The sequence below is a fragment of the Xyrauchen texanus genome, chromosome 6, assembly GCF_025860055.1.
Source record: "Xyrauchen texanus isolate HMW12.3.18 chromosome 6, RBS_HiC_50CHRs, whole genome shotgun sequence".
NCBI lineage: Eukaryota > Metazoa > Chordata > Actinopteri > Cypriniformes > Catostomidae > Xyrauchen > Xyrauchen texanus.
The window spans coordinates 7367781-7395286 of NC_068281.1; the positions used below are offsets into that span (position 1 = coordinate 7367781).

Sequence of the window (27506 nt, forward strand, 5' to 3'; positions counted from 1 at the left end):
ATTGATCTAAAATGGGTAATTTCCTATTATTCAATTGTAATAGCTAGTACAATTAAATACAGGGTTATGCAAGACTTGTAATTACATTATAATTACATTATAATTACATTGTTGTAATTAAAATTACATTATAATTACAACAATGTAATTTCAAAAGTCTAAATGAGTGCAAATGTTATTGTCATCTCTTTTTAGTATCAAATTAATCTTTTTTTTTATTGTTTTTATTTTTTTAGCACCATAATCTTCTAGTTTGGTTGATATCAGAATGACAGTATTTAAATAAAACTTAAAAGCAGAATATATTGCATTCAAAATATACATCTTATCAATATGTGTTATTCCTGGAAATCAAATTAATGACTTTGTCGTTGCTATCATCATGCTTTGCCAGTTGAACTATTGGAAATACATATTCTTACATATTTTCCTGCTTTTTCATCAGGTGTTCCCTCTGGACCAAGGAACGTCATATCCATCGTTAATGAGACCTCCGTCACTTTGGAGTGGCACTCTCCGCGTGAGACAGGTGGACGTGAGGATGTCGTTTACAATATTGTTTGTAAGAAATGCCAGGCAGACCGGCGATCGTGCTCTCACTGTGACGATAACGTGGAATTTGTCTCCCGCCAATTGAGTCTGACCGAAACCAGAGTCTTCATCAGTAACCTACTGGCTCACACACTCTACACATTTGAGATCCAGGCGGTCAACGGCGTCACCAACAAAAGCCCATATCCTGCTCAGCATGTCTCCATAGACATCACAACCAACCAGGCTGGTAAGTGATGACTCCTTTATGATACCAAACAAGATTATGGAACATTAAACAAGCTTATTTAAAGGTCCTATATGTAAGATTGACAACAAGCATTTGAAATGGGTACTGCAGTGCAAATTCAAAATATTGGGGAGTTGCCTGCCCTGCCCCAGACACGAAGCTCATGCGGGTTGCCGGAATATTGACATGCAAATTAGCCAACTCAGCATCCATTTTAAAGGATTTCTGGGCTTTAAGCTGTCTCCATCTTCCAAAGGCTTCTCCAGTATTTATCCTTGTTTTACTACGTCTCTGGTCATGGTGGTTTTTAGATGGATGGCGAGGCTTTTATGGTCAGGTGGAATCTGTTATCTCTGATCCAGTTCGTTTGCTTCCATGGCTGTAGCATGCAGTGTTGTTTGTCTGCAAACTTATTCAAATCTGGCAACCCGGCGGTGGTCGGGATCACACAGGCCAAAACATAAACAGACATTGCGGTCTGTAATGGAAACTTCAAGTAGAATATACAGACTATAGGATTGTTATCAGAGAAGCCAGTATTTCAACTTAGCATGTTTCCTACTACTCTAATGACATATTATGGACATTTTATGAGTTTGGACAGTAAAACTATAACATATAGTATACAACTGAATAACTGATGAAATATAGTCCATTTTGGACCAGCATAAACTCCCAAGATGTCTTGCTGGTCAATGCTGTTCGTGTTACTTGGACAAGCTGGTTAAGTAGGTTATTGTTGCAGGAAGACCAGCTTGGCTAGTGTACCCATGGTTGGTGGCCTGCCAAAATAAGTACTAAAGTGCCCAAATCATACCTTGTACTAATAACCAGTAATAGGTAAAGACAAGGCAATTTATTTATAAATCACAGTTAAAAACAACAGTCTGTTGAACAATGTGATGTACAATAAAATAAGCAGAGGAAAAACAAAACAATAACAAGCATAAGTATAAATACATCAAATAAGCTACTAAACAAGGGGACAAACAAATCTCAGCTCATGATTAATTAAAAGCCTCAGAGTAAACATGAGTTTTTAATTGAGATTTAAAAGATAACAGCATTGGAGCTGTTCTAATATGCAGGGGTATTCTGTTCCAAAGCTTTGGGACCACTACTGCAAATGTGCATAAAAAGATTTGAACCATCCAAGATTTTAAATCCTCCAAACAAGCCAATAGGTCCTCTATAGTATTGTTTTTATTTCTCAAAGGTAGATAGATTTGAGTATTGTCTGTATAGCAGTGAAAAATAAATGCCTTGCTTGTTAAAAATAGAGCCAAGGGGAAGCAAAACCAATGAAAACAGGATGAGGCCAAGAATAGAGCCTTGGGGGATCCCACAATTAAGAAGAGTAATGCTAGATGAAAAATCAGCAATAATAACTGAACAACTTCTATTGCTTAAATGTGACTTAAACCACTCAATAACAGTTTCTCAGATACCCACAGACTGTTTAAGTGGGGCTATAAGGATATTGTGATTAATGGTTTCGCATGCTGCACTAAAGTTTAACAGCACCAGTATTGCGGAGTCTCCAGAATCTACAGCTAGCAAAACATCATTCAGAACTTTTAAAAGTGCAGATTTTGTGTTATGGTGTGCTCTAAAACCAGACTGAAAGACCTAAAACAGAGCATTCTTATCCAAAAAAATCTGGAGTTGAAGGGGAACAACTTTCTTTAAGACTTTCGATAAAAAAGACCATTTAAGAAATAGGTCTAAAATTTGCATTAATTGATGGATTATTTATTTGAAGAGGCTGTGCTAAAGCATGTTTTAAATAGGATGGCACAGACCCTGTTGCAAGGCTGATTATGGACAAGATACTAGGCCCAATAATATAAAATACCTGTATAAGGAATCAAGATGGAAGTACATCTTGTGAACAGTCTGTAGATTTTAGGTGACAATATTTATCAGAATGGGAAGTGAGACTGGCTCAAACTGGCCAAACTCAGCAGGACAGATAGGAGGGGCAGATGGGTCATTAGCAGCAGATGGAATATGAGATTTAATATTATCAGTCTTATTAGAAAATCGCAGGTTGCAGATGACACATTAAATGGTAAATGGTCTGCACTTATATAGCGCTTTTTTTAACCTTAGAGGTGCTTTACACTGTGTCCCTCTCACCCATTTACACACACATTCATACACCAATGGCGGCAGAGCTGCCATGCAAGGCGCTAGCCTGCCATTGGGAGCAACTTGGGGTTCAGTGTCTTGACCAAGGACACTTCGGCATTTGGAGTCGAGTGGGCCAGGAATTGAACCACCAACCCTACGATTAGCAGCCAACCCACTCTACCACCTGAGCCACAACTGCCCCATTAAATCAGACAGTATCAGGGGGGTTGATATAGTGATAAACAAAACTCTGGGTCTATGACAATTTTTTTACCAAAATATCAGAAAAATTATTGACTGCTTTAACTGTTAAGTTAAAGACTGCTTTAATCTGATAAGTTATTAAGGAATCCCTTACCATGTGAAGACATGTGATGCTTGTCTTTCTTCCATTTGTGTTCAGCTCTACTGCAAGCCTGTCTAAGAGCATGGGTTACAAAATTTAGCCAAAGCTAATGCTTAACTTTCGTGGTAGCAATAGTGTCTAAAATTGTGGAACAGGTGGAGTTAAACAGGGTAAGTATAGCTGCAGGGCTCAAATGAGGCGAGGGACATTCAAGTGTGGTTAAGATGTGAAGCATTTGTATAAGCTACTGAAAAACTGTCAATAGTAGAAGAGTTAATAGTGCACGAAAAGCAAGCAGGAGACCGAGATTTGTCATTTTGATGCTGGGGTGAAGCACCGAAAAATAAAGAAAGTAGAAAGTAAAATATAAAGAAAGTAAAAGTGCTTGTACCTGGTCATTTAAGCTAGTCACCAGCTTAGCTTAGCTCGTCTCGATTTTTTTTTTCCAAGGATGAAATAGCTTAACATTTTTACCTGTCTATCTCTCATAGTTATTAGATGGTTAATGCGTGTCTGTTACTGGCACAAGCTGGTTAAGCTAGTTAATTAGTTAGATTGTTAGTTATCTTGGATTCATTCATACGAAAAAGACTCCAACTACCCGTTTGGCCTCAATAGTCTGATGGAAGAATATGAAGAGGGGAGTATTCCGTTTCAAAATTTAGGCCTGCTCGCTGGACTGTGCAGGAAGTCAAAATTGAAAACATCACCTAGTTTAACCTGCGTCAAAAGATACACTTCCTCATCATTTCCTTGAGAGCTCCTCTTTCATTTCCGAGGCCATGCCATCTTTCTCCATCTTTACCCACATCTTTTACTTTCCCTGTCATCTCAATTTCCTGCTTTCACTGAATAGTGCTACAGAAGCATCACAGCAGTCGGTATGTTAAAAGTTTGCACCGATTTCACTGGGGTGCGTTCGTCTGGTTCGGTGCTTTCATCTTTATCAGTTAGACCAGTGTGAAAAACTGCCTTGATCGTGTCATCATTCCTTAATACATTCCATCCTGAAACGAGGGCACCCAGAAGTGTTACGCTGTGAGTAAGGATATTTTTACTGCAGCCCTCTCCCAGATCAAAGCAAATACTTGTGGATTATTTAGTGTGCGGGGGAAATTTTCACACTCAAAACATTAAAACTTGAATCTGCGGTTTCCTTTGTTTGTTTGTTTTTACACAACGGAAGTTAAAATTGAAAGGTGATGTGTAATTATTTTTCCTTATAAAAACCAAAAATTAAGGTCACATTTGTACAAAATATCATTCTGATTTGAAAAACAAATCTATGAGTGACAGTAATACTAATGCTTGCCTTAGCAAGCACCACTACATTAAATGAAATAATTTAGGATCTATTTTAGTCAGGATTCTAGAAAAAAAATATGTTTCAAAACGTATAGACAGGAAGTGCCTCCCTCTGTCTCTTTGGGGAATGGAAAACAAGGATTGTATTTGGGTTTGTTTAGATGTGTGAAGACTCTGTAGAGTCAAAAACAGTTGGTTAGAAACCTGCAAAGGGTGCCATACGCAACACAACCTGCCAAAAGCTATATATTAACATAGCTTTTCAGCAGAAAATACTGTGTGTGCAGTCTGTTGCTATCTATCTATCTATCTATCTATCTATCTATCTATCTATCTATCTATCTATCTATCTATCTATCTATCTATCTATCTATCTATCTATCTATCTATCTATCTATCTATCTATCTATCTATCTATCTATCTATCTATCTGTCTGTAAGCCTGTCTGTCTGTCTGTCTGTAATTTTATCTATCTGTCTGTCTGTCTGTCATTTGATCTATCTATCTATCTATCTATCTATCTATCTATCTATCTATCTATCTATCTATCTATCTATCTATCTATCTATCTATCTATCTATCTATCTATCTATCTGTCTGTCTGTCTGTCTCTCTGTCTGTCGTTTGATCTATATATCTGTCTGTCATTTGATCTATCTATCTATCTATCTATCTATCTATCTATCTATCTATCTATCTGTCTGTCTGTCTGTCTGTCTGTCTGTCTGTCTGTCTGTCTGTAATTTTATCTATCTGTCTGTCTGTCTGTCATTTGATCTATCTATCTATCTATCTATCTATCTATCTGTCTGTCTGTCTGTCTGTCTGTCTGTCTGTCTGTCTGTCTGTCTGTCTGTCTGCTCTGTCTGTCGTTTGATCTATATATCTGTCTGTCATTTGATCTATCTATCTATCTATCTATCTATCTATCTATCTATCTATCTATCTATCTATCTATCTATCTGTCTGTCTGTCTGTCTGTCTGTCTGTCTGTCTGTCTGTCATTTCATCTATCTATATGTCTATCTGTCTGTCGTTTTATCTATCTATCTATCTATCTATCTATCTATCTATCTATCTATCTATCTATCTATCTATCTATCTATCTATCTATCTATCTATCTATCTATCTATCTATCTGTCTATCGTCTGTCTGTCATTTGATCTATCTATCTATCTATCTATCTATCTATCTATCTATCTATCTATCTATCTATCTATCTGTCTGTCTGTCTGTCTGTCTGTCTGTCTGTCTGTCTGTCTGTAATTTTATCTATCTGTCTGTCTGTCATTTGATCGATCTATCTGTCTGTCTGTCTGTCTCTCTGTCTGTCGTTTGATCTATATATATGTCTGTCATTTTATCTATCTATCTATCTGTCTGTCATTTGATCTATCTATCTGTCTGTCTGTCTGTCTGTCTGTAATTTTATCTATCTGTCTGTCTGTCTGTCTGTCATTTGATCTATCTATCTATCTGTCTGTCTGTCTGTCTCTCTGTCTGTCGTTTGATCTATATATCTGTCTGTCATTTGATCTATCTATCTATCTATCTATCTATCTATCTATCTGTCTGTCTGTCTGTCTGTCTGTCTGTCTGTCTATCTATCTATCTATCTATCTATCTGTCATTTCATCTATTTATATGTCTATCTGTCTGTCGTTTTATCTATCTATCTATCTATCTATCTATCTATCTATCTGTCTGTCTGTCTGTCTGTCTGTCTGTCTGTCTAACTATCTATCTATCTATCTATCTATCTATCTATCGTCTGTCTGTCATTTGATCTATCTATCTATCTATCTGTCTGTCTGTCTGTCTGTAATTTTATCTATCTGTCTGTCTGTCATTTGATCGATCTATCTGTCTGTCTGTCTGTCTCTCTGTCTGTCGTTTGATCTGTATATCTGTCTGTCATTTTATCTATCTATCTATCTGTCTGTCATTTGATCTATCTATCTATCTATCTGTCTGTCTGTCATTTCATCTATCTATATGTCTATCTGTCTGTCGTTTTATCTATCTATCTATCTATCTATCTATCTATCTATCTATCTATCTGTCTGTAAGCCTGTCTGTCTGTCTGTCTGTAATTTTATCTATCTGTCTGTCTGTCTGTCATTTGATCTATCTATCTATCTATCTATCTATCTATCTATCTATCTATCTATCTATCTATCTATCTATCTATCTATCTATCTATCTATCTATCTATCTATCTATCTGTCTGTCTGTCTCTCTGTCTGTCGTTTGATCTATATATCTGTCTGTCATTTGATCTATCTATCTATCTATCTATCTATCTATCTATCTATCTATCTATCTATCTATCTATCTATCTATCTGTCTGTCTGTCTGTCTGTCTGTCTGTCTGTCTGTCTGTCTGTAATTTTATCTATCTGTCTGTCTGTCTGTCATTTGATCTATCTATCTATCTATCTATCTATCTATCTATCTATCTATCTATCTATCTATCTATCTATCTATCTATCTATCTATCTGTCTGTCTGTCTGTCTGTCTGTCTGTCTGTCTGTCTGTCTCTCTGTCTGTCGTTTGATCTATATATCTGTCTGTCATTTGATCTATCTATCTATCTATCTGTCTGTCTGTCTGTCTGTCTGTCTGTCTGTCTGTCTGTCATTTCATCTATCTATATGTCTATCTGTCTGTCGTTTTATCTATCTATCTATCTATCTGTCTATCGTCTGTCTGTCATTTGATCTATCTATCTATCTATCTATCTATCTATCTATCTATCTATCTATCTATCTATCTATCTGTCTGTCTGTCTGTCTGTCTGTCTGTCTGTCTGTAATTTTATCTATCTGTCTGTCTGTCATTTGATCGATCTATCTGTCTGTCTGTCTGTCTCTCTGTCTGTCGTTTGATCTATATATCTGTCTGTCATTTTATCTATCTATCTATCTGTCTGTCATTTGATCTATCTATCTGTCTGTCTGTCTGTCTGTCTGTAATTTTATCTATCTGTCTGTCTGTCTGTCATTTGATCTATCTATCTATCTGTCTGTCTGTCTGTCTCTCTGTCTGTCGTTTGATCTATATATCTGTCTGTCATTTGATCTATCTATCTATCTATCTATCTATCTATCTATCTATCTATCTATCTATCTATCTATCTATCTGTCTGTCTGTCTGTCTGTCTGTCTGTCTATCTATCTATCTATCTATCTATCTGTCATTTCATCTATTTATATGTCTATCTGTCTGTCGTTTTATCTATCTATCTATCTATCTATCTATCTATCTATCTATCTATCTATCTATCTATCTATCTATCTATCTGTCTGTCTGTCTGTCTGTCTGTCTGTCTGTCTGTCTAACTATCTATCTATCTATCTATCTATCTATCGTCTGTCTGTCATTTGATCTATCTATCTATCTATCTGTCTGTCTGTCTGTCTGTAATTTTATCTATCTGTCTGTCTGTCATTTGATCGATCTATCTGTCTGTCTGTCTGTCTCTCTGTCTGTCGTTTGATCTGTATATCTGTCTGTCATTTTATCTATCTATCTATCTGTCTGTCATTTGATCTATCTATCTATCTATCTGTCTGTCTGTCATTTCATCTATCTATATGTCTATCTGTCTGTCGTTTTATCTATCTATCTATCTATCTATCTATCTATCTATCTATCTATCTATCTATCTATCTATCTGTCTATCTGTCTGTCTGTCTGTCTGTCTGTCTGTCTGTCTGTCTGTCTGTAATTTAATCTATCTGTCTGTCTGTCATTTTATCTATCTATCTATCTATCTATCTATCTATCTATCTATCTGTCTGTCTGTCTGTCTGTCTGTCTGTCTGTCTGTCTGTCTGTCTGTCATTTCATCTATCTATATGTCTATCTGTCTGTCGTTTTATCTATCTATCTATCTATCTATCTATCTATCTATCTATCTATCTATCTATCTATCTATCTATCTATCTATCTATCTATCTATCTATCTATCGTCTGTCTGTCATTTGATCTATCTATCTATCTATCTATCTATCTATCTATCTATCTATCTATCTATCTATCTATCTATCTATCTATCTATGTATCTGTCTGTCTGTCTGTCTGTCTATCTATCGTCTGTCTGTCATTTGATCTATCTATCTATCTATCTGTCTGTCTGTCTGTCTGTCTGTCTGTAATTTTATCTATCTGTCTGTCTGTCATTTGATCGATCTATCTGTCTGTCTGTCTGTCTGTCTCTCTGTCTGTCGTTTGATCTATATATCTGTCTGTCATTTTATCTATCTATCTATCTATCTATCTATCTATCTATCTATCTATCTATCTATCTATCTGTCTGTCATTTGATCTATCTATCTATCTGTCTGTCTGTCTGTCTCTCTGTCTGTCGTTTGATCTATATATCTGTCTGTCATTTTATCTATCTATCTGTCTGTCATTTGATCTATCTATCTGTCTGTCTGTCTGTCTGTCATTTCATCTATCTATATGTCTGTCTGTCGTTTTATCTATCTATCTATCTGTCTGTCTGTCTGTCTGTCTGTCTCTCTGTCTGTCGTTTGATCTATATATCTGTCTGTCATTTGATCTATCTATCTATCTATCTATCTATCTATCTATCTGTCTGTCTGTCTGTCTGTCTGTCTGTCATTTCATCTATCTATATGTCTATCTGTCTGTCGTTTTATCTATCTATCTATCTATCTATCTATCTATCTATCTATCTATCTATCTATCTATCTATCTATCTATCTATCGTCTGTCTGTCATTTGATCTATCTATCTATCTATCTATCTATCTATCTATCTATCTATCTATCTATCTATCTATCTATCTATCTATCTATCTATCTATCTATCTATCTATCTATTGTCTGTCTGTCATTTGATCTATCTATCTATCTATCTATCTATCTATCTGTCTGTCTGTCTGTCTGTCTGTCTGTAATTTTATCTATCTGTCTGTCTGTCATTTGATCGATCTATCTATCTGTCTGTCTGTCTCTCTGTCTGTCGTTTGATCTATATATCTGTCTGTCATTTTATCTATCTATCTATCTGTCTGTCATTTGATCTATCTATCTGTCTGTCTGTCTGTCTGTCATTTCATCTATCTATATGTCTATCTGTCTGTCGTTTTATCTATCTATCTATCTATCTATCTATCTATCTATCTATCTATCTATCTATCTATCTATCTATCTATCTATCTATCTATCTATCTATCTATCTATCTATCTATCTATCGTCTGTCTGTCATTTGATCTGTCTGTCTGTCTTTCTGTCTGTCGTTTGATCTATCTATTTGTCTGTCTGTCTTTCTATCTCTCTGTCTGTCGTTTGATCTATCTATCTGTCTGTATTTCTGTCTGTCTGCCGTTTGATCTATCTATCTATCTATCTATCTGTCTGTCTGTCTGTCTGTCGTTTGATCTATCTGTCTGTCATTTGATCTATCTATCTATCTATCTATCTATCTATCTATCTATCTATCTATCTATCTGTCTGTCTGTCTGTCTGTCTGTCTGTCTGTCTGTCTGTCTGTTGTTCTATTGTTCTGACTATCATTCCATCAAGTGTCTATGAATGTATCTGTCTGTGTTATCACTTGTCTGATAATCTGTCCATCCATCCATCCATCCATCCATCCATCCATCCATCCATCCATCCATCTTTGCCTGTCTGTCGACTCTACTATTTGCCAGATATCATTGTAGTAGGAGTGGCCTTCAATTGTCTTGCCAATCAGAAAACTCAGTGGATAAGTGTGGCGGAAGCAAACTTGCATATTGTCTTTTTGTGCATGCGACGGAGTACTCAGTGTCTTTTATCTCTCACTATTGTTTCTTCTCCAAATGGAAACTTTCACCATTTCCTTTTAAACTGTGATTAATCCAGTCTTGTTCACCTGTTAGTTTGCTTGTTTTGATCCAGTATAATTGGAGTTAATTGGCATAATTGGTGCTTCAGTGCGACAGTTGTTTCCAGCTGAATTGAGTCGGAGAGAGGCAGTTCATGACTTCACCAGATCGGGTGATAGTGTCTTTTAAATGTTTCTATTGTGATGCTGGAAATCTGCGTAAACAAACAAGAAGATCATAACACAGAATCAGACACCTGACATCTGCTCACAAAGCACCCAGCCATTAAGAGGAATAAATGTTTTGTCCTCTTCTCCTGAGTAGGGTTGGGAACAAATTCAGAGAACCAATTCTTATACAGAACCTGTAAAATAAATATATAAATAAATAATTTCACTTTTTGTTGTTATGCTAACAGTTTCCAGTAGTCCACTCCTCTGCCACTGCTGATGGGACACAATAATAAAATACTTGCAAAACCATGCTTCCTGTGTAGTCTGATTCTGTTTGGTATGTTTCTCACACAAAATATCATATTGCTTCTGGAGGTATGGATTAAACCATTTGAGTCGTATGGATACATTTATGTTGCATTTATGTCCTTTTTGGAGCTTGAACTTTTTGGACCCCATTGACTATGCACAAACAAACATAATTTATACTTTAAATTTTTTTGGTTCGTGTTCTGCCAATGAATGTCATACAAATTTGAGACGGAATCAGAATAAAATGTCTTAAGTTTTCCCAGACTACTTATGTGTGTACGAGAGCAGAACAAAGAGGTAAATAGATGCAAATAACTGGCGGTTCTAATGGCCGCTTTTGGGCGTCTATGCATGGCAGTTAAATAGTTGTCTTGACAGACAGATATTTAAGAGCCACACGCTCCTCCATTGTTGTCGTTTTGGAAACCATAATGAGTCATTTGCTGTTAATGGGCTCATCTTGAGTGGAGGAGTCTCAGAGGTAAGCAGTAATTGTGCTCTGCTTGCACCTGATGGAAATGCCTATTGGGGTAGAAAGAGCAAGGAAATAAGATGAATGCAGATGTTGTGCTCAATGGTCTGGGGAGGTGCAGGAAGACAGGTATTTTAAACAGGATTAATTAATTAAGCCTAATCGGGATTTCAATTCATCATTGAAGACCAAGTGAAAGAGGTTTTTTAAAAAGACATTTCAAACAAGTTTTATGTGCATGCAGTTGAACTTTAACAGTTTAGTATGACAACTCCGAGTCTTGGTTGGATCTATATATATATATATATATATATATATATATATATATATATATATATATATATATATATATATATAAAAATCTAAAACTACTGAAATCAGCCCTGAAACTGCGCTGCGTCTGAGTATTTAAATGAAGTCATTGTCATTCCTTTCCATGCAAACACTCCTACATTCTATGTAAATTAGGCTCCTTGTAGATTGCGCTTTATTCACAAACATTGCCTAGTGCACTTTAGATTGCGCTATTACCGTGAGTGAAAGTAGGCATAATAAGGAATTTTATTAAAAAGAGATGTTTGTGAATATTTTCAACCCATCATATCAGCAGTAACTCATCAAATAATGATCAAAGACCATTATAGCCTGGCATATATCCAGATGCACAGTGTAGTCAAGCGCACTTTCGGCATGTTTAAGAGATGATTTAGATGGATCACAGTGATGATGTACAGTCCTGGCAGGGTGTCAAATACGGTGGTCTGCAGCATCCTCCACTATGTAGTATCGGCCCTTAAAATAAGAATGACATGTGCAAATTGCATTCTGCACACTTTTTGTGGCTGCATTTGCACTGTTGGCTGATCTGCACAGTTCACTTAGTGAATGGGATGCTGAACCAAAGAGCACATGCTAATAAATAGCACATTAAGCAGGTGCAAATCATTCTTCGCAAATCCCCCCTAAATGTTTAAACCCAACTAAAATAATCTGCTTTTATCTTCCCTTAATAAATAATTACATTTTACATTTACATTTATGCATTTGGCAGACGCTTTTATCCAAAGTGACTTACAGTGCACTTATTACAGGGACAATTCCCCCGGAGCAACCTGGAGTTAAGTGTCTTGCTCAAGGACACAATGGTGATGGCTGTAGGGATCGAACCAGCAACCTTCTGATTAACAGTTATGTTCTTTAGCCCACTACACCACCACCACTCCTAATTAAATGAAAAAGCAGTAGTTTACCCCAAAATACATTCTCATCGTTTACTCACCCTCATGTTGTGACTTTCTTTCTTCCATGGAACACAAAAGGAGATGTTAGACAGTATGTTAGCCTCAGTCACCATTGACTTTCATTGTCACTTCATACATTGTCCCTTTTTTTGTTCCACTGAGGATAGAAAGTCATATCAGTTTGGAACAACACAAGGGTGAGTAAAAGGTGACAGAATCTTCAATTTTGGGAAATCTACTACTTTAAGTCAAGAACATCTAATGTTACATCAACAAATTTCATGCCAGTTTTTTCACCAATGAGCGATTGAGATGAAAAAAAAAAAATGTCACCAGGGTTGTGACTGCATGCTTTGTTATTTTCTGAGTTACAGGTCAAGCATTGAACTGGGCTCTTTATGCGCCTGGAGGTGCTTGTGTTTTTCACAAGTTCAGTGGTCTGGAGAAAAAACATCTAGTGAGTGTTTGGCATTTACAAGTTGCAGTTGGTGCTCTCGGTCTGGGCACATACAACAGGATGGGTGGGGTGGGAGTAGCAGCTGACCTTTCAGATGCATGGAGGGTGTCGTTACGGCACATTCTATAGTCTGTAGGTTGTTATTTGTCAACTTTTTGAAAGCTTGTGTGCAACACAATAGCACAACAGCCAGTGGCTGCTGTATATGATGTCACAATTTACACTCAAGGGCTTCTGTTTATAACCTAAAATACATTACAGATAAAAAATTATATTTATTTCAGAATTTTAGAATGTATCTGCTCCACTTTACCAACACTGTAAGCCATGCAACTTTGAAGTCTTTATTCTTTTTGTGGAGCAAAGAGGTCAATGTGTGACATTTAGACCTTCTTTTGGTCAAACGACTTTTAGCTGTACAAATTTCCAATAAGAGTCACCAAACTTGAACTTTGCTACCAACAGAAGACGAAACTTCTTCGCAAGTGCTTCTGTTTCCCATTTCTTGCATTTACTTGCATTTTAATGGTAGTAAATGGAGCATCATCTGCATGGGCACCGTCACATATATTCTTAGTATTACATTTCATATGCATATTTGGAGTCGGTGTCATTTAGAAATATTTGTTAAGGACATAAAACAGGCTAATAAATGTGTATATAATTATATACAGTATTTGATTTCATGTATGAAGTGATAGTTTAAAAATGTATGTTAAGCTTTAGAGATAGTTATTACTATTTTTCTATTACTATATATATATATATATATATATATATATATATATATATATATATATATATATATATATATTTGAAGTGGTGGTGGTGTAGTGGGCTAAAGCACTGTCACGAACTCCGCTCCTCTGCCCCATCCCCGCTTTGTCGCACACACACGCGCGCTTCCTCGAGCTTACTCGCTCGTTCCGCCCCCTCGAGCTTGCACGCTCGTTCTGATTCCCCGAGCTCACATGCTCGTACACAATCTCCCCCCTCGGGCTCACATGCCCGCTCCCAATCGCCAGAACATTAAAGACACTCCCGCACTCGCCTCATTCAGCACCTCATTGTATACACCTGCACTCGCCTCATCAGCACACCAGAGCATTGTATACACCTGTACTAGTCCCATCACCTGTCATTCGTTTCACCTGCACCACTCGTTTGTTCCCCTATAAATACCCCAGCACATTCGTCTCACTCTTGTTGGTTATTGTTTAGATTTCCCCTTCGCTTTGCCAGCACTAGTCATCCCCTAGTTCCCCTGTCTTTTGCTCCCGCTAGTCCCGTCTAGTTGTGTCCTGTTTCCCGGCTTCGACCTCCCGCTCTCTTTGACCACTCTCTCCCGGATTTGCCCCTTTACCCAATCCTGATTCCCCGGCTTTCGACTTATCGCTCCCCTGACCATTCTTCCTCTGGATTTCCCGTATTGTACCTTTGCCTGCTTCAATAAACACCAGCTTGACTCAACATTGTGACTGTCTCGTCTTGTGTGTGTGTGTGGGTTACAAGCACATAACTGTTAATCAGAAGGTCGCTAGTTCGATCCCCACAGCTACCACCATTGTGTCCTTGAGCAAGGCACTTAACTCCAGTTTTCTCCGGGGGGATTGTCCCTGTAATAAGGGCACTGTAAGTCGCTTTGGATAAAAGCATCTGCCAAATGCATAAATGTAAATATATATATATATATATATATATATATATATATATATATATATATATATATATATATATATATATTTATTTTTTCTGAATTGTCCTGGACTGTATGTATGATGGAAAATGTAATGATGAAGTTTAATCTTTAATTTGTGTGTGTATGTGGCTGACAGCTGAATGATCTAATGCACATGCTAATATTGGTGCGATTTGTGCAGAAGACTCCAGTGTGCATGCTCTAGACTGAATGCTTGAGTGCTAAAAATTTCAGCAGCATAACCTTTAAAAGTCGTATACTGTTCCTACTGTTTTATACTTTTCCGAAAAATCCAACTTCCTTGCGGAATGAAACTCACTCCATTGAATGCATGTTTGATTCAATAACAGACTCGTCATGCTTCTTGAATTACATGCATAAAACGGTGACATCTGACTCAGTATACAGTATGAAAACAATTTAATTTAGGTCAGATAAGATTATGTGCTCTCAGATAATTCATCATTGTTTCTCTCATAAGTATTAATACATATTGCTTGTGACCATATGGACAGCATATGGTTAAATGTACAGGATATTATCATTATATGTAATTTGTCTCTTTATTACAATCTAAAGCTAAATATCCAAGTGTACAAATAATGGTTATGAACATCTGTCGCTACAGTTATGAACCAAACACTTGGAAATTGGAAGAAATTGAAAACCAGTGGCTACCAGCCCCGTGGATCTGAAAGGTTTTTAAATGTCAATTATATATAGAGAGAGCGAGAGAGAGCAAGAGAGAGCTTCAGCTTCAGATCTTGTGAACTATTATGAACTTTCATCTTTTCTTCAAGTCTACTTTGTTTGGTTTGTTTTTATTTATTTATTTATGTATTTATTATTCTTTTACACAGGAGCGGATGAGTCACTAAAACAATCTTTATTATGCTGTACAAGCGAATTTAATATATACTCATATTTCCCATAAACCTGATAAAGCTTTAATGGTTTTACTTTACTCTGTTCTCTAAGTCTAATCTGGTTGTTTCCCAAAACTCTGATAAGACATAATGATTAAACTCAGTCAATGTTTCCTGTCTGCAGACCCTCCGGAGGTCAGAAACACAATTAACATCCATAAAGACAAGCGAACGTGTCTGTAAAACTCTCCGGTGCTCTGTGGAAATAGTACATTTGATAATTGATTTGATCATATTTGTGCTGAAAGAATTGCAGTGTTTGTGCTGTACAGAAGCACTGGCCATTTGGAGACTTTAAGTTGCTTTTTGCCCTTTGATATGTTTTGTTATTATTTATTTTGAAATAATGTATTTTCTCCATGTTAGAAAACAGAAATGTATGTTGAAAATTGGCTTTTTCCTCGCACTTTACAAGCAATTCCATTTCAGACACTTTATTTTATTTTTCGTATCTGCAGTACATTTTCCCCGTGATGCCCTCCCTTTACCTTTGTGTCTTCATCTGCTGTGTGAGAGTTTCTGGGAGAGAAGAATTGGCATACAGCAATATGGCAAAATGTAATGCTGCAACTGATGAAAACTGCTTCAAAGCAGCCTAGACCAGCTAAGCTGATTCGAATTGTGACCAGCTAAGCTGGTTTTCAACTAGATAGGTAAAGAACATCAAAACAATTTTGATGTTGGCTTGACAAAGCCAGAAGTTTTAAAAAATGTTTTTTTTTTTTTTTTGCTTTTTAAGACAAACAACCTGCTAGTTAGATAGATAGTTAGACAGACCATAAGATAAATAGTCAGACAGACAGATAGACAGATAAACAGACAGACATACAGACAGCCAGATTAATGTCCTTTTGTGGGTTTGTTTACATTTTTGACAGATGGTGTTTGAATAGTATTGGCCTATTTTAATTAGTAATAGCCTAAAAAGTGCGATAGCCAGTTAAAATCACCATATCAATCAAGTATGATGTGTTCTTTGATCAACAAACGTGTTGGTTCTGTAACAAAATTTCTAGCATGAAATCAGATTTTAGGCATAGAGATAGGGTTAACAGTGGCCCAGAGGTGCACAGCACAATAACATTTACAAAGCAAACACAAGCTCACAACACAAAGTAATCAAGCTACAACACAAATAAATCAAGCCACAAAACAAATAAATTCAGCAACAACAATGAAATGAACTCACAATCACATCGCAACAAAGTTAACTTACAGTACAAATAAATCAAGCCACAACACAACAAAATTATTCTACAATACAAATAAATATATCCACAACACAAATAAATTAAGCCACAACACAATGGAAATACTTCTGGCCACTAGGGGGTAACGTTAACCTGGTGGATAATGCTTAGATTTGTAAAAGTTTTTTGTCAGTAGTACATGCTTACATGAGGAGTATAGTACATGATAAGACATTCCCAATGCGAGTAAAGTAGATTTATGTTTTTATTATTTTACAATTTTAATTTAACTAGATACGTTTTGGCAAATACATTTGTGCATGTGAAGCAAAGTATTGTAATTACTGTAACTCTGTATTGTATGGTATTGCCTCCAGGCAACATAAAATAATTTGACTCGCTGTGTCAAAAATAAATAAATAAATGCATGATTCCTTTCTTAATATTTGTGTTGTAGCTTAATGTTGTTGTGGTGTGGCTTAATTTTGTTGTATTGCTGTTTAATTTATTTGTGTTGAGGTTTAATTTATTTGTGTTGTAGCTTAATTTATTTGTGTTGTGGCTTAATTTATTTGTGTTGTGGCTTAATGTATTTGTGTTGTGGCTTAATGGATTTTTGTTGTGGCTTGATTTATTTGTGTTGTGACTTTTGTTTGCTTTGTAAATTTCATTGTGTTTTGAACATCGGGGCCAAAATAGGCTTAGGGGCTTGTATATCATTGTTTTCTACCAATCAGTTCCCTCTGATTTTAGGACTTGTTCATAGTTAGAGTATGGTTTGGGTTAGAATTTGAATTAGGACTTTGTCTTTTGCCAGGAATTCTGTTCCATGACCAACCAAATATGCTAATCCAGGAATATGCATGTTTTTGTTTTGTTTCTGTTTTTTCCATGCAAAATCACAGTGACGTGAGCAATGTTTTTGGCACCAATTTATGCTCGTTTTAGCTGGTCAACCATCATGGCTACCCTGGTCAAGCAGGTCTATTTGCAAAAATGACTAACTTACCCAGCTTGTGCCAGTAACAGACCAGCAATCTAAAACAAGTTGTTACACCATTTTCAAATTTAATCTGGTCTTAAAACTGATCTAAGATATTAAAACTCATCTTAATTTGGTCTAAAACTGGTCAAAGCCATTTTTGATAACATAATGGTTCTGATTGGTGCCTTTGCATGGCATAGTTCTGAATAAAGCAGCAAAGTTCTTTTGGACCATGGTAATATTCTGTGTGTTTTTTGTTTTGTTTTTGTTTTTACATATACTATGTTCATACCATGGATATCTGGGCATGTGTCATAATAATACCATGGTGTTTTTAGAGATGCATCATGGTTGGAGTACCATGCAAATACCGGGGTATATGAGAGTGGTATTCACTTATTACCATGGTATATCTGGTTTTACTACCTGATGCCTTCATTGTACCATTGCTCCACTACAGTACTTTTTATAGTATACTATCACTCTCAATTGATCTCTCTCACTTTCTATTTCATAGCTTAAAGGGAAACCACATTCACCTCAATGAGACCAAACTCATAGACGAGTGGCTGCAAAACCAATTACCAGCAAACACCGCTCCCATGAGCCACTAGAATAAACCCATGGGAAGCAGAACATAAACTGGCTGGGGAAAGAGAAAGAGGCATGAATCTATCTATATGTTGGAAAGAGAAGTCTGCTTTCACACAAGAGATCAATAAAGCTCCAAATCTCGCACAGCATAAGTGAATTTGCAAAGTTGCTCTGTGCTGTAATTGCTATAAGACTTGTATTCAATAGTACAGATGTGCAGACATAAACAGAAACAGATACTTTATATTGGATTTGAATCAACTAACCACAGTAGACAGAATGCTGTATACATAATCACCAATTGGATAAAGAATGGCTGACACTATGTTTTTGGTTTATATTAGACTTGTTTAGATTTAGGGTCGGGAATGAAGATTTGGTTCTTCTTCAGAACAATTCAAGTACTGGCACTGAAAGATTTTCCAACCTGGTCACATAGTGAAAATGTGACTAATTACATTTTTGCAAAACTTGTTATATGTGTCTCCAGATACAATTCACTGCAATTTCCAGATGAAATGAACACTAGAGCCATAGGTGAAATTCGGACCGGGTAAATGGGGCCAGTGCACTGGGGTGCTTGACATGCTAAATGTTTGTATATGCTTAAATATGTGGGCCCCACAGCTTATACAAGGCCCCCTATGCAAGGCCCTGTGACGACGAGGGCCCCCAGCCCTCTTATAGGACCCTTTTGCCTTCCTGTTTCTAATCAAACATTTTGAGCCACTCTTTAATCTTACAACGCCGCCTGGGGAAAGTTCCCATGCTCTTCTGGAAATAGAAATGCAGCGTAGTTGTAACGGGAAGACTAGCAGCTGTACATCATCGTACCTTTAGCTCCTAGCCAATCACATGTAAGCCAAAGCTTTATAAGTCTGCTCACAATCTATCATAATTGCTGTTCCAGTGTGTTAACATGGCAACCTCCACCACTCCACCACCACCAGTTGAGTCTCAGAGTCCCTGCACGGGGGTAAGCTCCACGCCCCTGCCTCCTATATCCGGCAGGATTTGAAGGTTCCGAGTACAACTTCTTCGGGCCGCCAGATGGGGCTTACACCAAAGAGAGACACTACATTTCTGTTTTATATTCATCAAATAAATGTCATCTTAAATTCCACTCAAGTCTGCGAGTTGTCCTGATAGAAGTAGAAGACCTTGTAAAATAATTTCCAAAAATAACTTCATATTTTAAGGCACTCATGTTTTTTTTATGTGAAATCTTAGCTGATTTTGATATAGTAAAATTAACAATAAAATTTATATATTTTACTGATATTTAAAAAAGTATTTTTTGAATTCAAGCAACATATGCTTTAAATTGCATTATTTTACAGATAATTTTTTTTAAACATGCTAGGCTTTGTATGGTTAAGCGTTATTCTTTGTATAAAATAATAAAGCTGTCGAACAAAAATTTTTACAACTTTTACATTGTTACAACTGTTTGCCCTACATTACAAAAAATAACTTGGGTTTGGTGGTTGGGAAAATGGGGACATGGCTAATTCAACGGCTCAGTCCAGTGAGAGCTTCAGAATGCTAAAATCACTTACCACACTTTTAAAGGGCTTGTGTGTAAGTTTTGACAGCTGAATTTAGAAATTACGAACATTCCAATACAGACTCTTAGCTTATTTAAATATTCTGTCAATGTTATGTAGTCTAGGGGATTTTTGGACACTTTGAAAAGGCTTAAATGATGCCTTAGCATGGCTTTTCGATGGAAGAATAATAATGTGTGTTTTATCCACTTTAAGACTTTGAAATGGCTGATTCTGAATTTATAAATACTTGTTTTTCTCTCTGTAAAGGGATTAATGGAAAGGAGGAGGCGAGATCCGGCATGACAATATAAATAATAGTTTTAATATAAAATTGAAACAAACAGACAAACAAACAAAGCTGTCGGCTGTAGGGGCCAGGTGTGTGGAATCACGACCCAGCCCCACCCTCCGCCCTGTCCTGCCGAACCTGCTATTTAATGATATCGAAACATGTTTAATCTAATGAATCTTTTGAAAAACTATACAATTTAATGCTTGTATTACAGACCCACCTACATATATACACTTGTTCCATCATGATTAACTTTTGCAGTAGCTCACTTGATACTTAGAGTTGGAGGACCACGGTTCAAGGCCAGTGATGAGTTTAAGCTGACACTTGACATGAAAGAGTCAGAGAAGTGGCACAAAATGATGCTGTTGCTTCAGAAAATGTATTTTTTCATTCCGCTTCTGCATTTTAAAACACTTTTAGATATAGGCATTGATAAGAAAAGGATGTATTTTTAACACCTCATTTTGGCTCTGGATATCATGAGATGTTGTCACTGTTTTAATAATGTAAAATACGTTAGTAGCTTGAACTTATTTGTGAGCAATTTAGTTATATATAAAATAAATAGTGAAATACTTATGCAAGCAGTACTTGAGACCATGTGGCAAAAGTTATATATAAGACATATGCAAAGTTATATCAACATGTACAGTAACATTGATGAAATCCTCACAATTTCTCAAGGGGAATGCATCTTAATTGAGTGAAAAGCCACAGTCATCAAATGGTCTACACTTATATAAATGGTCTACACTTATAGTGCTTTTTTTTTTTTTTAACCTTAGAGGTTACCAAAGCGCTTTACACTGTGTCCCAATCACCCATCTCACATTCACACACCAATGGCGACAGAGCTGCCATGCAAGGCACTAGCCTGGCATTGGGAGCTACTTGGGGTTCAGTGTCTTGCCCAAGGACACTTCGGCATGTGGAGTCGTGTGGGGCAGGAATCGAACCACCAACCCTGTGATTGGTCACCGATCCGCTCTACCACCTGAGCCACAGGTAGCCCATCAAAGAAAATAAAAGTAGCCAAAGATAACCAAAGCTTCACGGAATCCTCTGAAAGAAGGTTAAAAATAGGGATGGGTGGATTGTAGAGGATTGATCACACACAAAAAACATGAAGCAAAAAACAAAGGTTTTTAGTTACTTACTAAGTGATTTTAATATTTATTTACCATGAAAAATATGAGATCTGTTTCTTGTTTCACTCATCTTAATGTACAGAAATGCCAAAAAAACACAAGCAGTGACAGACAACACATTAAATAAATAAAATAAAATAAATAAATATATCTATGTAATAGAGGTACCAGAATTGTTATCGATATAAGCAAAATTGTCCTTGATAGTACTACTCAGTTTTGTATTGAAAACAAAATGAGAGGCCGCAGAAAGAAATACTGGTGAAACTCACATTGCAGCTAGAGCAACGTTTTCTTGCGAGAGTGTGTTTGAATTGGGTACAGCCTTAGCTTTGTCATCTAAATGGAAACTGCTAATCTGCAGTTGGTGTTGATCCAAGATGACAAGCTGAAGACAAAACACTGAGCTATTTTACAATCCCACAGTGAAAGAGCAGATAGGCATGGAGTGTTTTAGCGGTTGTGTGGGTCAAGAATTCATCTGCAGTGTCTTGCTCACTTTGTCTCTCTCGCGGTTTCTCTCTCATGTGTTTGGCAGGGAGTGTGACTATGATTAATGCTGAAGCAAGCGTCCTGTTGAAGGCCAGCGGCAGCAAAAGTGATAGAATGAAGAGCAGAACAGAGAAAGAAGATGGGGATGTGAGGATGGTGGGTTGAAGGGAGTAAGAGGGTGATGTGATGAGAGGGGTGCACTCACAAGTCTTTGTCAGTATGGAAGATTTCTTCCAGCTGAGGGAGGAAAACCACAGGAAAAACTCAGTTTGAGCCAATGCACATGCACAATACATACACTAAGACACATAAAGCCAGAATGGATATTCAGACTTTGAGCAGTATTATATCAGAAATGTCACAAATACACACACACACACACACACTTTATCAATTAGTCAGAAAGAGCAAATTATGATCCAAAGTAATTGCTACTGATCATCTATCTTTTGTATTATATTTTTACTATGTTTAATTGAATAATAAATATTATATTATATTAATCACAGTCCTGTCAATCTGTCAGTTTGGGTTTTTGTGTGACAGGACCATGACATCATCCTATGTCTGTCTTGTTGTCTGTCTTTGTGTGAGCACACAGCTTCAGGTTAAATTTCCCTGCTGTGCACTCTTTTGGTCTATCTTGTGTTTCATGTCTGGATCCTGACTTCCCTGTCTTGTTTCAGTCTTTGTCAGGATTCAGACAAACTGCCTGTTATTGACATGAGTGCATTGCACTTATGTAAATGGTCTGCACTTATATAGCACCTTTTTAACCTTAACAGTATTCAAAGCACTTCACACTGTGTCTCATTCACCCATTACACACACACATTCATACACCAATGGCGGCAGAGCTGCCATGCAAGGCGCTAGCCTGCCATTGGGAGCAACTTGGGGTTCAGTGTCTTGCCCAAGGACACTTCAGCATGTGGAGTCGTGTGGGCCGGGATTCGAACAAACAACCCTGCAATTAGTTGCCAACCTGCTCTACCACCTGTGCCACAGCTGCTTATGTCATCTTGGCAGCACACACTCACATAACGCCTCATACGAGGGGGTGCGCCTCGTGTTGCGCTCGCGTTACGCTGTGCGCCCAGGTAGCAAGTTCTCTTATCATTGTGCTGAGGTGTGGTCACTTCGGTCTGAGGTGTCAGGTTTGTGTGTGTCACACAGGTGTCCTGTCTCGCTTTATCACCAGTTGCATGCATCGCGTGGCGTCTGCCTCATTTGCCATTGCCACACATATTCTCATCTTGTTGGTCAGTTGGCCTGAGCATATATTGCCTTATTGTTTTCACGATGTGTGCTCATGCCATTCGGGGGGTTGTGTCTTGTGAGAGCACTTGGCTTTGTTTTGTTTCTGTATTGCAGCATGTCTCTCAGTCTTGTGTCATGCCTCCTTGTTCGCCCATTATTAGTTAATTTGTCTCACCTGCCCTGCTTGTTATCCTGTTTGATTTCCTTCCCTATTTTAGTCTCCTTGTGTGTGCTGTCCAGGGCTAGTTCATCTTATTTCATGTTCATTTTGGTCTCATCTATAGTTCCAAACCCTACTCAGTTCGTTCAGTCGGTCGGTCCTGTGTCCAGTATGTCTGCCCCAGCCCAGCTTCAGTGGGCTGCCAGCCTGGATTATATTTTTCCCCTATGGGGAAGTTTGTGTTTGTTTTTGCCTTTTTGATTGAATAAATCCTTCTTTGGTTCTTTCACTCTGCATTTGAGTCCTGATTCACTGCACAAAGTTATATTATATTATATTATATTTTATTATATTAATATTCTCATTTAGTTAAAACGGTTAAATTGGCAGTCAATTTATGGGAATCCAGGAGAATTGTACACTCATGCGCTTGTGTTTGTGTGTGTGTTTGTGTGTGTGTGTGTGTGTGTGTGTGTGTATTTATCACTTTGTGGGTACCAAATGTCCCCATAAGGATGACATTTTTGACCTTGTGGGGACATTTTGTCGGTCCCCATGAGGAAAACAGCTTATAAATCATACTAAATTATGTTTTTTGAAAATGTAAAAATGCAGAATGTTTTCTGTGAGGGTTAGGTTTAGGGGTAGGGTTAGGTTTAGGGGATAGAATATAAAGTTTGTACAGTATAAAAACCATTATGTCTATGGAAAGTCCCCATAAAACATGGAAACACTACATATGTGTGTGTGTGTGTGTGTGTGTGATTGTGAGTTTATAAGGGAGGGGATTGGAGCTTCTGCTGTGCTTTAGATAAGAAAATTAAAAATGTATCATAATGTTCCCTCACACACACACACACACACACACACACACACACACACACACACACACACACACACACACACACACACACACACAGCAAGGGTGGTAATCTCCAGTTTTGCTCAGTGTATAGAATTGTAAATAGGTGTGTGTGTGTGTGTGTGTGTGAGAGAGAGAGGGGGTGGGGGGGGGTTGCTGTAAAGGTGGATCCTCTCCCAACAAGGACATACAAAAACTGCAGAAAAGCAATTTTATCTCACAGGCTCTCGGAAGCAGTGTGGATATTTGTGAGTAAGTTTGAGAGTGCAGACTGCCAATAATTGCTAATGTGGAGCAAAGACAGGCAGCAGAGCATGAACGAGAGAGAAAGAGCAAGAGACTCAAAGGCTGCAGTTTAGGTCAGGATGACAATTTGTTTGATTCACCATTTTAAAAGCACTGGATGGAAAAATCTTTTTCTAAAACGCTGGAAAATGAGAGTGACAGTGCTTGACAATATGTTATTTAACTACCCTGCTCTACTTACGTGTGTTAATATGTGTTTGTGTAAAATTTAGTCATGCCTCACTCTCATGAGATTTGTGCTTAATAGAGCACTATTTGTTTAAAATCGGGGGCGATGTAATCTCAAAATGTGTTTGTTTATATTCACAGCATGTTTTTTTCTTTCATGTTTTTAGCAATGGTTCTGATGCCAATATCAAAAGGTCATTATGACATACTGACAACCAAAAACCATGGGAGCATCACACAGAGATACTTTTAAAAAAATAAGAAAAATATATCCATTACAAGCTCTAAAACTGCTCCAGTGAGAAATCAATATCTATATATGATTTGTTTACTGTCTTTGACATCATGTTGTAACCCAAATCACTAATTATTAAGCAAATGCATGAAGATGAGGTGCCATTAAAGGTTAAGGTTAAACAGTTACATCTGTTATTAGTGGCACTGTGACCAATATTAATCTGATTTAATTTGGGATCCTCACAGAATAGCGCTGGGATGAGTGCAGCCTGATCTCATAGTGAAATCGGAAAAAGTATATCGACTTTTCTTTCATCACAGTCGGTATACGTTGACCGAAATTTCGAAACACTGCCCCCAGTGGCCAAAGCAGTATGTGCTGAAGGGCATATGGGCACGTGCGAGCTCAATTTATGTCCAGGAGATGTCGCCAAAAGCTAGTAGTGAAGCAAGTTGTTTTCAGCTTTACAGGACATTATAAAATGAAAAGAAAATCATATATTTATAGATTCTATCCCTCAAATCAAACCTTACCTTAACCATTAGTGGAGTAAAAATTTAACGTTAGAGGAAAAAGTGAAACATCCAAATCATGCTTGTCATTGATTATTCAAACGTGGTTACTACCTGGCTTTGAACCCTAGTCTCCCACACAGCTGAAGCAACGTGATGCCAATCATGCTATGTGGAAAGGTAAACACATTGAAACCTCTGCAAACATGTCTGATAAGAATGCTGCAAGTCAGCGCATCGGCATACAGTCACCGATCTTAGGGTACCGAAACTATTGGAAACATCATGCCAACTTCACGTGTGATCATGTTGATGAGTGACTGATGATGAGATATTGAAAGCACCTGGAGTGCCGCATGTTTGATTGACACAGAGAGCGCTCATGTTAAAGAGAGTAAAGCTAAAATCGCTCAACACATCGTCTCATTGTCACGACTCGCGTACTCTGATTTGCATGTTTATTTGTTGTTTAATTCGTTTTTATACCTGTTAGCAGCCTCTTTATCCTCTTCACTGTGCAACAAGTCAGATAACTACTGTAATAATAATAATTCCTTACATTTATATAGTGCTTTTCTAGGCACTCAAAGTGCTTTACATAGCACAGGGTGAATCTCCTCAACCACCACCAGTGTGATGCAACAGCAGCCGTGGTACACACACACACACACACACACACACACACACACACACACACACACACACACACACACACACACACACACACACACACACACACACACACTTTAATGACCACAGAGAGTCAGGACGTCAGTTTAACATCTCATCCAAAGGACAGTGCCTTTTTACAGTATAGTGTCTCCATCACTATAGTGGGGCATTAGGACCCTCACAGACCATAGGGTGAGCACCCCCTGCTGGCCTCCCTAATACCACTTCCAGCATCAACCTTGGTTTTCCCCAGAAGGTCTCCCATCCAGGTACTGGCCAGGCTCAACCCTGCTTAGCTTTAGTGGGCAACCAGTCAAGAGCTGCAGGGTGATATAGCTGATATGGCTGCTGGTAATGATGCTAGAAAATGGGCAACTTAATATTCATACACGTGTAATTCTAACACGTTTTTAAAAACAAAAAGGCATATTCGTGTGAATTACATCATGTCTGAAAGTTTAAGTTCGTGAATACTTAGAATTGACAACAACTCACCCTATGGTCACTCTGTCATGCTTCAAGGGCTGTGCAAGCATTCATTCATTAGAGTAGCAGTGTATAAGTGATTCCCTGTGTGCTGCAAAAATGGATCGGCTCACAGTGCAGCTATTTTAACCCTAGTAGTCTGGTAGAACCACATAAATATACAACTAACTTAACAATAGTTGGCGCTGCTGTTGTGTGGGGTGTATGGACGGCATGTGAATGTTTACTGTTGTCCTTGTGACCACAGAGAGAATCCCACTCTCTTCTCCATCCAAATTCCTGTTTCCTCTTGTAATATTTCCTTTAATACTACTTAAAATAATAGATACAAATTAATATAAATGTTGAATTCATAACAGTGATTTGGTCACAGTGTATGTCAGGGAGTGCAGAGAATGGTTTGATCCGGAGGCAGGGTCTGTCGGTTGCACTCGCTCCCATGGCTTGGGATCTCGTTTTTGTAGATTGCATTACTATAGCCTAGTAATATTGTAGTTACCATGTGTTTTTTTGTTTTGTTTTGTTTTTGTGGCAGCGGGGGCGTGGTCAAGCGCCCGTCCGGGAGAGGAAAGCGGTAAGGGCGCTTACACCTGAGCTAAATTATGCCTAACACCTGTCTCTAATTCCAGTGAGCACGAGGAGAGTGGCATAAAAGCAGACACAGAGCCTCCAGTCAAAGAGAGACGACAAGCCAACTCAGTGTGCTTGTATTACATTGTGTGTTGTAAAGAAAGAGAATAAAAGCTTACCTTGTGCTGAACACCTGTTTCCTGTCCTCCTTCCTGTGGGAAGCATTACACTGGTGCCGAAACCCGGGAGTTGTTCATCCAAGTATGGAGATGGGTCGCCCCGTAGAGTCCTCCCAGCTGAAGGAGGTCCTCGAGTCCCTCGCGACAC

General features: G+C 37.7%; 1 protein-coding gene across 1 annotated transcript in view; it reads left to right on the plus strand.

Moving 5' to 3' along the window:
- The window catches only part of LOC127645599 (ephrin type-B receptor 1-B-like), a 323036-nt gene that overhangs the window by 204173 nt on the left and 91357 nt on the right, over positions 1 to 27506 (plus strand). The window contains exon 5 of the mRNA XM_052129261.1: positions 446 to 781. Coding sequence (XP_051985221.1) covers positions 446 to 781 — 336 coding nt within the window. The remainder of the gene's footprint in view (positions 1 to 445; positions 782 to 27506) is intronic.